This window comes from Stylophora pistillata, chromosome 12 (genome assembly GCF_964205215.1).
Source record: "Stylophora pistillata chromosome 12, jaStyPist1.2, whole genome shotgun sequence".
Classification (NCBI taxonomy): Eukaryota; Metazoa; Cnidaria; class Anthozoa; order Scleractinia; family Pocilloporidae; genus Stylophora; species Stylophora pistillata.
The window spans coordinates 20,809,621-20,822,677 of NC_142530.1; the positions used below are offsets into that span (position 1 = coordinate 20,809,621).

A 13,057-nucleotide genomic window follows, 5' to 3' on the forward strand; every position below is an offset into this window, starting at 1 on the left:
AATACTATTAATAGGCGCCTCAAATCGTCTTCGCCATCGAAGTTTTTCATTAATTTCACCTTCCCTAGGGACGGGGGGGAGGGGGAATAGATGCGTTCGGGTGTCAAGTCAAAATGTGAGAATTTTTTTTTGCGTGGACGAATATTTCTTCAAAATTCACGGGAAAGTGCGTAGGAATGTTATATTAGTTTGAAATTAAACATTGTACACATCTGATGGCTTTTTTGGGAATTAATCCTTTTATTCGAGTCCACTTTGAGTCCTTATCTCCAACAATAGGAAAGACAAAACCTTATAGACATTAAGGGAACATAATTTCTAAAATCAGAACTTTTCTATATCAAATCGATTTATTTTAAACTTTTGTTTGCTGCTATAATCAATAAAAAAATATAGATCAGTTTCGCTTGAGCATCTTTTTGAAAGCACATCGCCCGTCGTTGATTCCAGTGTTGAACAAACGTAAATTTGTATCAGCACAATCGGAAGATATTCCAAGGCACATCGTTTGATGCATATACTTGTACACTCCGTTATCTTTCCTCTGTTGAAAAAGGAACTCACTGCCAACTGAGTTGTCACATGCTCTTTTCTGAGAATTATAAGAGATAAAATAAAAAAATACCTCACCCACAAACACACAATGAAGAAGCAATCAATCATGAAACAAAACAAAACCGATTATTAAATAGAAATGCTTAGGTCATAGATCCTCACTGCCACCTAAACTGTTAAACTCTAATAAGCTGAATTGTAGTCCTCCCCTTTTATGACTCATCCTAGGTAGAGTGCTCAATTTGGACATGAAAGCAAAGCTTTGTATGCCAAAGAGCTATATCTAACTGCAGACAGAACTTTTTTTTTTTTTTTTTTATTTTTTTATTTTAAATCAATGTTTTATTTACAAAGGTAGTTATTTACTTACAATGATTGATTATAAGTTTATTATGATTATAAGTTGATTATGAGTTGATGAATCAAATATGGCGTTCGGACGCGGCTTCAAGCTCTCCGCAAATTTATGTGTGTTTCTCTGTATTTACATCACTTTGGAGTTCTTCAGGTTCTCAGATATATACGAGAACACTTTGCTTAACGATAGAGAGACGTTTTTTGTTTCCCAGACGTATTGTAGGGCTGAAGTTGCGGGTGCTTCATTTCATCGAAACGAACCGACCCGGAGGCAAGAGTCTAATGGACGACTGAAGAGTGTTATGCTTTGTAAGCTTTTTCATCGTGCCTGTTTTGCTTTGACTCTTATTGCTCTTGCTGGTGACATTGAGATTAATCCCGGCTACCAGACATTTGCTGATATCAAGTCCACTAGAGGTCTCAAGATTGCTCACTTGAATATACGAAGTCTCGCAAACAAAACCGACTCTCTGCGTCTTGAGGGAATTAACAACAAAACTTTTGACGTGCTAACTCTGTCCGAGACTTGGCTGGATTCCTCAATAAGTGATGCTGAAATAAAACTCCCTGGATTTGTGTGCATAAGGTTAGATCGCACTGGCAATAAAGAGGGATATGGCGGAGTTGCTATGTATGTAAGAGAAGATTTGGCGTTTCGTTTGCGGAATGATATCAATACTGGTGGACAGGAATGTTTATGGATTGAGTTAATTCGAGATAAATGTAAGCCAACGTTATTATGCTGCGCTTATAGAGCACCAGATGCCGATCTCTGCACTTTTATTTCGTCTCTGCGAGATAGTATGCCTGCTGTTGATCTTGAAAAATCGGATGTGATCATTTTAGGAGATCTAAACGCAAACATGATGCCTAATTCAAAATTGCCCAAGAAAGACAAACAACTACTTCTCACCTTCTCGCGCGCTTTTGACTTCACACAGCTGATAAAAGAGCCTACTCGAATATCTGACACCTCACGGACCTTGATTGACCTGATTTTTGTCAATAATGAACATCGTATTGTAAAATCTGGTGTTGTTCCGTTTCCATTGAGCGACCATTACCTGGTGTTTTGCATTCTAAAGACTGGTGTGCACACAAAAGCACATCCAAGAATGTTTGAGTATCGCTCTTACAAGAATTTCGATGCGAATTCATTTAACGAAGATCTTAGGAATGTTCCTTGGCACGTCGTTGACAATGAAAACAATATCGATGACGCTTTATTAACTTGGAACAAACTGTTTTCAGAAGTTGCAGACGATCATGCACCTGTCAAACGACGACGTGTGAAGGGAACACCTATTCCTTGGATGAATAGCAAAATTAGCGAATCAATGAGAGATCGAGACTGGTATCATCGTAAAGCACGTAAATCGAACTCAGAAAAGCACTGGAACACTTACAGGAAACTGAGGAACAAAGTAAACCGCTTAGTAAAATCGGCTAAGTCGAAATATTACTGCGAAATGATCGAGGAAGCCAGAGGAGATCACGGCAAAATGTGGAAAGCTGTAAACGAAGCATGCAATCGTAATTCATCCTCAGAAAAGGTTCAGTGCATCATTTCCGATGGCATTCAGCACACCACTTCCAAATCCATTGCTGTTGCTTTGAATAGCTTCTTTGCATCCATAGGCAAGCGCCTAGCTGACAAAATAACGACTACCTGGTCGAATTGCAACTTGGTTTTAGAACAACCGTTGTCTCAGTTCCAGTTAACTGAACTAGAGGAATCGTTTGTGTTTCAGCAGCTTACCTCTTTGAAGACAAATAAAGCAATTGGTTTGGACAAAATTAGTGCTAGACTACTCAAGAGCTCTGCTAATACAATCACTCCCTCCATCACTAAGCTGTTGAATCGATCGATTCTTACTGGTAAATTTCCTAAATTGTGGAAATGCTCAAAAATTACAGCCTTGTTTAAATCAGGCGACCGGTCAAATGCATCGAACTATCGACCTATCTCTATTTTACCGACACTCAGTAAAATTCTCGAGAAAGCCGTGCATTCCCAGCTGTACCAGCACTTGGTAATTAACAACCTTCTCACAAGGAAACAGTTTGGATTCAGGAAGGGGCTCTCTACTGAATCTGCTTTGACATCATTTGCTGATGAAGTCTTATTGAACATGGAACAAGGTAAACTGTGTGGGGCCGTGTTTTTGGATTTAACCAAGGCTTTCGACACTGTGGACCATCGGATTTTGTTACGCAAGCTCTCCAAAATTGGTTTATGTGAGAACTCGCTTCAGTGGTTCCGCTCTTACATTACTGACAGGAAACAGCGTACATGTTGTGGGAATGAGTTGTCTGATGAATTGCCAGTTACCCATGGGGTCCCTCAGGGAAGTATTCTGGGTCCTCTGCTATTTGTCATCTACATTAACGATTTGCCAAGCGTTCTAGATGCCTGTCAAGCATCACTTTATGCAGATGACACGGTGATCTACTGCTATGGGTCTTCCTCTCAGGAGCTGACTGAAAAGCTCAACCAAGACCTCCTGGCTGTGGCGAAATGGCTGAATGAACATAAGTTAACACTGAATCTGGACAAAACCAAATGCATGCTCATAGGCAGTAACAAGAAGTTACAGAGGAAAATAGCTCTAACTGTTTCAATTTTTGATCATTGTATAAACAATGTTACTTGTTTTAAATATCTTGGAATCTTAATATCGTCTGATTTTTCGTGGACAAATCATGTCGAATACATGGCAGGGAAAGTTAATCAAAGGCTTGGCCTACTTAGACGCATTAAGCATTTGTTACCGTTTAAGGCGCGCATCCTTTTTTATAAAAGCCTTGTTATGCCCTTATTCGAGTATGCTGATTTAGTTTGGGGAGACAAACATAATGTAACTTTAATGTCTAGTTTGCAAGTGCTTCAAAATAAGGCGGCTAAAATAATATTAGATCGACCACTGTATTCCTCTGCGTCTGATGCGTTAACTACACTGAAGTGGTTAACACTAGAAAAAAGGCGCTTCCAGCGCCGATGCGTACATGTATATAAATGTCTTAATAGTCTCACGCATCACGAACTAACATTAGTCACTCAGCAAGAACAGCATAGTTACAACACAAGAAATAAAGCAAACCTCAAAATTCCATCCGTTAAAAGAAACTGGGGCAAACAAAGAACTGGCTATCATGCTGTAAGTGATTTTAACTCGCTGGACAAAACTATACGAGCCGCTGATAATGTAAATATTTTGAAGCGTAAGATTTTTAATTCATTGATTTAAGTTTTGTATTACACATAAGATACATTACTTTTTAGTAGCATCTTTTAGCATTTTTATTCATTGTAAATTTTTAATTTTTAATTTTCGAGGTCCTTTTTGTAAACCACTTTTTAGTGAAAAAGTTTCCTCATTAAAGATTGTCATCATAATAATTGGATAATTTAGATACGGTGATTGGGATCACAAAAAATCAGGGGAAATTACATTTGATCGTAAATAACAGAACATTTGAAGGTGAACACCGCTGTGCACCGCCGATGTAGTTTTAGATGATATGGTTCAACCCCCGCTTCAGGAAAAACGTCCAAACTAACGTCGGTAAAACTTTCCTTACACTTGTTCAGAAGCACTTCCCCACCTCTCACATATATCACAAAATCTTTAACAAAAACACCATCAAAGTCAGCTACAGTTGTATGGACAACATAGATTCTATTATCAGGAGGCACAATCAGAAAATGCCAAGACCGCAAGTGCAACTGGAGAGTAAAACAAGCTTGTCCCTTACAGAACAATTGCCTCGCTTCCTCCTTAATTTACAAGGCTAAAGTCACCACAAACAAAGACCAAACGGGCAAAAACTACATCGGCCTAACAGAAAATTCTTTTAAACAAAGATAAACGCAGCATTACCTCTCATTCCGAAACAAAGCCTATGCTAACAGCACCGACCTATCCAAATACAAATGGGAACCTAAGAGCACACTCCCTACTCCATTCATTGGTCGACAATCCACAAAGCCTCATCTTACAAAGGAAATTCAAGAACATGCAACCTCTACCTTGCCGAAAAATTCCACATTATCACCGCGGACAAATCCACTTTATTAAACAAACGATCAGAACTCATTTCCAAGTGCCGCCATGAAAACAAGTTCTACTTGCGAAACCAATAGAAACAGTCCTTTTGTCTTCTTAATTGCTTCCTACTATTTTAACTATAATTTCTAGTTATAAATTGACTTTATAGCACGGTATGTTTTCCATCGATAATAAACCGTCTGACGATCGCAGCGCAAGCTGCGTGAAACTCAGAGTAATGGTAAAACGATCTTCCTGTCATTAATTTATAACCGCTATATATATATATATATATAATGTATATATAATGTTGTGCAGTTCGCGCTTTAATTTTCATCCAACGAAGTTCAGCCGCGTTTCACGCTTCACGCTGGATGAAAGACACGCGAAGCTGAACAAATGGCGCAAGACGCAAAAACCAACCATGATTAAACACGCAAACATAAAGTTTCATTTTACCTACCTCAAATTCAGCATCATTTGTGCCTCTCTTGATTTTTAACGCATATTTGGCATTTTTAGATTGTGTATCAGTAAACTGGAAGCACCTCAAGCCTCTGACTTTTATAATTGAAAATCCTAAACATTAAAGGGGAATTGACAAATGAAATATAAGTGATCTCTTCTCTTAGAAAAAAGCACCAATCATCATGTTATCCCGCAAAGGGAGAGTACGATACCTACTGCTGCCCTATGTCATTGTAATAAGGGATGACAATTTAACTGAGTGGAGTGCACTTTGGCGTGAAATCATATGCCTGATTTCAAAATCAAATCATTGCGCAGCACGAGTTTGATTTTAAATCACAAGTATGGATTCAGACCAAAACTGCACGAAATGAAGTCCAATTACCACTTCATTACATCTATTTTAAATCACAAAATTCAGTCACTCGGATACGAGATTTTTTAGTCTTTACAAATATTTTTTTGATCCCGAGTAGTGAGCTGGTTTGTTACAAGTTGTAAAAGTTGTTTTCATTTTCCTGCAATTTGACTGATTTCTTTAAACAAGCCTTTAAATCTGATTGGTTGCTGTTTCTTAGAAAAAACTTCCTCATTGGCTGGGAAAGATTTAAAGCAAAATATAATGCACTTCCAATGAGAGCCAATAAGATCTCATGGATCACCAGTAATTTCAAAACGAATCTAATAAATGTATAAGCACAAAGCATATAACTTACTGGTATTGTTATCTCTTGTACTCGCACCATCACATTTCGCCTGACTTGGACCTTTTGAAGCTACGTGGATTTTCATGAGATTACCTCCCATACATTGGTTTTGTTTTCTGAACTCTGATTGGAGGAAAAACGTCCTAGCTGTCCCTTCTACCAGGAAGCACACTGCTATAACCTATGAATTAATAATTTTGGTGACTTACTTTCTCAGTCTGCTTATTAAAAGACTTGAGAGGGGGCTGAATGGGGAATGATTTTCTAAATAAGCATATTTTGTTGCGTCTATGGCGTTTTCACAAAATATATAAAGGGTGAAAGTTTCTAAAGAAACAGTGGTGCTGCGTCGGTGGGGGTAACAAGGTAATTGGTTATATCAACTAAGTTGAAATTGTAAATCGGCCACCGTAACGAGTTAAAAAGCTGACGTTTCGAGCGCTAGCCCTTCGTCATTCGCTCAGACCAAGGGCTAACGCTCGAAACGTCAGCTTTTTAACCCGTCACGGTGGCCAATTTACAATTCAACCTATCTGATATAACCAAGTACCTTTTCACAAAATAATTTGAATAGCCTAGGAGAGTGAATAAAAACTACACACGGTATTATGAATTACTGTGAATATACGAAAATCACTTAGGCAGTAGTGAAAACAAGGCCTGAAAAAGCCTTAATTTCTGAGATTTGAACCCATGACCTCTGAGATACCGGTGCACTGGCATTATAACGGTATCATACTTTCCCTTATCCAAAGGGTATACTTGACTATTGCTCCTTGAAGTAGTTTTTCAAGATTATAACGTAAATACTCACCAGAAAAACTAAAGTGTGTTTTGGATCCATTACGTTCTCTACCTCGAAAGTGTTTAAGCAAGAGTTGATTAGACATAAGAGCTGACAAGGTGTTAAGCTCTTTATATGCCATGAACAGGCCATTCTTGCTTTATTTGGCGTTCTTTGCTTATTGAATCATCGTCTAATACATTGGCAAAAAAAGGGAGAAAAAAAAAACACTTAAGAGATTGTTGTGATGTCGGTTGACCAATTCCGTAGCTGTATTTACTTTATTTCTAACTTTATTGCTTTCAGAGGAAAACTTAAAACATGTTCCTTCCTGCCTCTGCCCTGTGGGAGTAATATCTGGCACGTACGAAGGGGGGAAAATCTGGTTGAACCACAAAAAGTGGACACTGAGGGCATCCTAACAGAAGTTTTCCAAATTCTCGAACATTTGAGACCAGATTCTCAAGCATGCATGAAAACATTGTCGTCAATAAACTACCCACGCAATAATTTTAAGTCTGAATCATGTTTTTCAAATTCGAACACGTATATAGAAAGAATTCTTAGAACCAACTCTCTATCTGTTTATTTACGATTTCTAAACTGACATAATGAAATAAAGTTTGATTGCTGTATCTTCCTTTTTCTCCTTACACCAACATAAATAAAATAAGAGGGCTCAAAAAGTGAATAATCTTTGCGTACACGAGAATCGTTTGTCTAATTTAATAATAACAATTTGACTAAATGTACTTTCAGCACTGATACATTTCCCATATCTGTAGCATTTTAGAGATCTCTCTTAGGTCTTTGATGCTTTGAATCGCAATATTCTCTCTGATAGAATTTATAACTGAGATATTTGTGGTCTGCCGTTGAAGTGGGTGAAGGCTATTTTCAGAGAAAACACAGTGTATCATTCGACAGAGGTCAATCGCAGATTTCGAATAATTTTATTCTGGGCCTCCACAGGGGTCTCTTTCTTTGTGAATAAGATATATGACTTGAGTAGCACTTCAAAGCTCGAGTCAATCTTATTTAGAGACGATTCGAATCCAGTTATTTGACAGACTGATCTAGATATCTTGATGAGTACTTTGAATTGTGAATAAGATTAATTTCAACTTGATTAGCTGCAAACAAACTCTCTTTAAACTAAGCTTGAAAAAAAGCTGGAAAAATACGTTATCAGTGGGAGACCAATTGCAAAATTCAATGAAACAGTCTCTCTTCAAGTAGCTTTGGATAAAAATTCAGCTTGGAAGTCTCACATCACTATTCTGGCGAGTTAAATATCCAAATATATGAATATACTATTTATATTTAGTTTCTACATCTCAAAAAACACTCTCATCTCAAGTTATGCCATATCACATTTCTACTAACCATAACTTGCTTAAATTCCACAAAATTAATTTGGAGCAACATGGTTGGTTTATGTTCTCAATCCATAACTCCAGAAAAATTTGAAAACATCTCCACAATCAAATCCGACGCTGCAAAATACCGTGACAATGTAAGGTAATTAAACTTATTTCCTCTTTCGTTATGAAAAAGAAACATCCGCAATTTTCCATTTTCTTTCAAGGTCCAAAGTCTTACATCTCTCTTACTACAGAGATTGTCGGCTCATTACCTTCAATAGCTTCAACATTCAGAAGATAACTCCTCATTAATCTATTGTCAACAATTACTAATTATATCATACAGATTACAAATCCTTCGTCTACATTCATCCATCTTGTTTTCCTTGTTAAGAAGCTAACTTTTCTAACTTGTTAAATGGTTTTCATTACGTTTCCTCTCTATTTCTTTATCTTCATTACTATGTATTATTGAAAATAAATTTCTATCTTTAAAGACTAGGAGCTGCATATCAGCAATTCTGAGAGGAAAGAAAACAAATAAATAGATGAAAGAGACCTAAAAATTCCAGAGAAAATATGTTAAGGTTCTCTGTGATTTAACCAATTCAAATTGAAACGAAAAAAAAAAAATGTACCGCCGGAAGTGTGCAGAGATAGTCAAATGAAGAAACAGCTTAGGCGTTAAACCTACATTCTATTATAAAGATTGACGAGGTAAATAAAGGCAGCCGAATGTCATCATTTTTATGTCAGGTTGTAGAGATAACAGTTGTCACTGGGGTCAATAACGTCAAGTTTTTCATGATCTGGCCATATTGGGAAGTTTATCAGTGCAATATACACAGATAATCTGTACCGGCTCAAATTATAATTGGATAGATTAGATGAAGCTGTCATATACTGATTCTCTTTACTTAGCATGAGAGGAATAGGAAAGACCACTGGATATCACAGCCTCTTTAATTTCCCCGCACTCCTGATGTTTTAATGTTTAAAACCACGACACGAGTATTTTATAATGAAAAAGTATTTTATTCTGATAGCATTTAATTCTGAAAAGAAGAAATAGTCCTTGTTGAAACGATAAACTGAAAACTTGTTATCGTTTCAATGCGAAGTCAAAGAATATATATTTGGCCTATTATATTTTCTCAAGTTTTGTCCGCACTCACATGGTAACAATCAACGCAAGAAAAATAAAAGCAATTGAGAATATTCAAAAAAAGGGACTCCAGCAAAAACGTAAGGCTTTTCCTGACCGTTTCAAACAATACCAAATAATCATTAACATAACAGAAAAATATGTTATTCCAGGTCTGGTACACTGAAATGCAGAATTCAATAAGCATCATAGTTCATCCGACAAAATCATCTTTGTATTAGTTTTCGAGAAAAAATATTTAATATTTGAAACGTGGGGCCTTCAGACTTTGTAATCTATAGAAGAATACGAAGAAAATAGAATAACAAACTACGATTGAGATTTATAGAGTCAAAAATGCATAAATAAAGACATCACGTTGCCTACTGTGGTTGGATCTAGGAAATTGAAGTATGTCATATTCATCGTTCTGAACAGAAAAATCCGAACGACGAACAGCCGTCTAAAGCATATATTCTGCAAAAATGAGTTGAGAAGCCTTCGGGACTTCTCTACCTTGTACCTTGCAAAGTTCTGAGTTAGTTTTCTTTCATCCCGTCGTTTTAAGATCCAGGTCATCCCTATATCCAATGTAAAGCAGTCTCTAAATATGAAATGCCTGTCTGCTTAAGCTCATTTGTGATTTTCCATTATGCATGGCATTGTTCCAGACTTATTGCTCGCGTGATACACAATTTCAAAGCTTGAGATAAAGGTAGTCTTAATTATTGACCTCTCTGGCACTTTGCTTTCAGACTTTTACTGTGGATCTTTTACAATCGTATCTTAAGATATCCAAATTGTTTTTCACATTCTTTGCCTTCACTCCACTACTTATTGATATCTGTGGCAACATCTCTTCCTCTCTGGATCAAAGAGTATGTACATATTTGGAGGTTCTATAGATCTTTCTGATTAAGGTCTTCAATGTATTCCTTGATAGACTTTACTGTATCACTAGTGAGAAGGCAGTTGATTAAGATAGATTTGCTGAAGGGTTCCGCAAGGGACACTGAATTGTTTTAGTATCAACATTTAGAAAAAAAATCTTTTAACAACAGTTACTAAACCTTTTGCAGTATATAAACATTATACAAATGTTGTATTATTCATTCTTATTATTAATCCATCTTGTTCTCCTTGTTTGTGAACCAAATTTTTCAACTCTAGCAGTCAAGTGAGTGGGCGAAAAAAGCGTTTAGCCTTGGGTCAAATCAATCATTGCCAATTCGAGACTGTGTAACGACCTCACGTATTGATATATCGCGATCGATCTCGCGGTTCAAGATTTCTCTTTCCATTCTAAAGAGGACATATTTAAGCGCGTTGATGGGAAAACGGAATGATATAAAATCAATTGAGTTTTATCATAACACTAAAGTTTGGCGAATTCTGACCATTTATATGACCTGTTAAGTGGCAATTCGATTAAAACAACAAGGTATAAAAATATCACTGCAAGCTAAAAAAATGTGAACTATAATGAATACGTTTGGCCCATGAGTGGCAGAAATGTAGGGATGTGCAGCCATATGTATGGCATGAGAAATGTTGTAATGAAAATACAAGGATTATTGAATTTGTACATGTGCTTGGCTTTAAAACTCGTGAATAAACTGCGATTAGTTCTTATTCGGTACATGATAACAAAAGTTGAAATCTGTCACAAACAGGATATGCAAAATAGGGTGAATCGATTGAAAATTAAGTAAATCATCACTGTCAGCTATCACTAAATATTCCTCCGAAGAGCCTTCTCTTATTTCCTTTAAAATATTCCTAAAAAATAGGTACTATAGGCTATTTGTCGTTTGGCAGTCTTAAAGTGAATAAAATCAGACCACGAAAGTACCATTAAAATCTGTCCTATTAAAGTCATTCCCTTTTATCATGGGGTTCAACATAAAAACAGTGTTCGCTCGTTTCTCTTCTTTTTTTAGTTTTAAAAAAACTGATTTCGCTTGTGTGAACAAGCGAAAGTCTAAACTTTCCAACATTGTTTAATTAATAAAGGTTGCGAAAAAATCAGAGCAGCAATAAAGGTCTTCAAACTTAGTAGAAACCTCGTCTTACTCACTATAGTTATCTTACGACGGACTGCACGAGAAGGAAGTACTTGGCATCCATATCAAAACTGGAGGTAATTTGGACCAAACACCTCTTATTCACTCACGGATTGTATTCTGGAAATATCAGTTGGGAAATCTCTTAATGGGATTTGTTTTTTTACACCTTATTTTGGCTTGTGTTTTTTCTTTAGGGGAAAGTTCTGCTATCATGTTGATTCTGGAAAATGACAAAAGCTATGCATTGAGGCTGTCAGTCATCGAGCATTTTATTGGTGCTTTATCGCTAAGGAAATCCAAATCAGCCAAAAAAATCATTAATTAACTCCTCAACGGCATTACATCATTTTTTCAGTGATGTATACAACAGCAGGTTTCCTTCTCAAGTCGTGTATAATTTGAGTTAAGAAAGTTTACCTTCTGAGCAAAAATTGAAAAAAGGTACTTCATCATTGCTTCAGTATACGACTTTTTACCTTTTGAGAATATATGTGTTGGATCAAATGATAAAATCTTGTCCAACAGGAAATACTATGAAAGCCTAAATAGGTGCGGGATCTTTTTCCGAAACTAAAGTGAAGCAGGGGATCGCGTATATAATGGGTATTAAGTGCATCTTAAATGTAATGCAATATAAAAGAAGGAGTGAAAAAGGGAGCAACATAAATTTGACAAACTTGTTTTACTTTGACGATAGGAGAATGAGATATAATAGGAGAGATATTGATTGATAATAGGAAAGATATTGATTGATAATAGGAAAGATTTTAATTGATAATAGGAAAGATATTAAATGATAATAGGAAAGATATTGATTGATAATAGGAAAGATATTGATTTCTTACGATGGTGATAAGGTTTTCGCCCATGGACATTTAGGTTAGGGAAATTGAAGAGGTGGGAATAAATATATAATCTACTGTTGTTATAGGATACAAACGTTTAACTCTTGCCAATTCAGCCATGCTCAGGATACACCACTGACATCTGCTTCCCAGAATGTGATCGTTGTGATCCTTCCTGTGATCCTTTATTCTTTATTTTTTATTCTTTATTCCTTTATTGTAATGGCGTTAAACTTAACTTAACATAATCAACCACTACCCACAAATAGCATAGCTAGTCTCGGCGGGCAGTGTGTGGACGCTAAAACATCTTACATAGATTTCGGTTCAACAAAAGATTCAATAAATATACAAGAATATTGTAATTGTAATCTATCAAGGGCTGAGAAGATTGTTCAAGGCAAATCTAGTTAAGGAAATGTTTTGGACAGGGTGTCAGTATACGGTTATGTAGGTATGCGCTATGTTCGAACCTGATCAATCAATCCGACTTTATGTTTAAATCCGGATCAGCCAAGCTGAAAGTTTATCTACTCCTGGACAAGATATATAGACAACAAAACAAAAAACTATAGAAATAACAACAACAACAACAACCACAAAACAAAATGAGCAATAAAATCCATTACTTTCCAATAATGGCAAACCATTCAGTTAAGCACTTTGTACTGCAAAGAACAAACTTATCCATATACCAAAGTAAAGTTGTCCTCGTGTG

The 13,057-nt window shown here is 36.4% G+C and overlaps 1 protein-coding gene across 1 annotated transcript; it reads right to left on the bottom strand.

Moving 5' to 3' along the window:
* Window positions 1-217: 217 nt before the first annotated feature.
* Window positions 218-7,109, bottom strand: LOC148719200 (uncharacterized). Its single transcript, XM_088740502.1, has 4 exons — window positions 6,951-7,109; window positions 6,146-6,317; window positions 5,425-5,540; window positions 218-592 (listed from the first exon to the last, which is right to left on the bottom strand). The coding sequence occupies exons 1-4, from the start codon at window positions 7,071-7,073 to the stop codon at window positions 398-400; spliced, it is 606 nt and encodes a 201-aa protein (XP_088596628.1). The 5' UTR covers window positions 7,074-7,109; the 3' UTR covers window positions 218-397.
* Window positions 7,110-13,057: the final 5,948 nt, after the last annotated feature.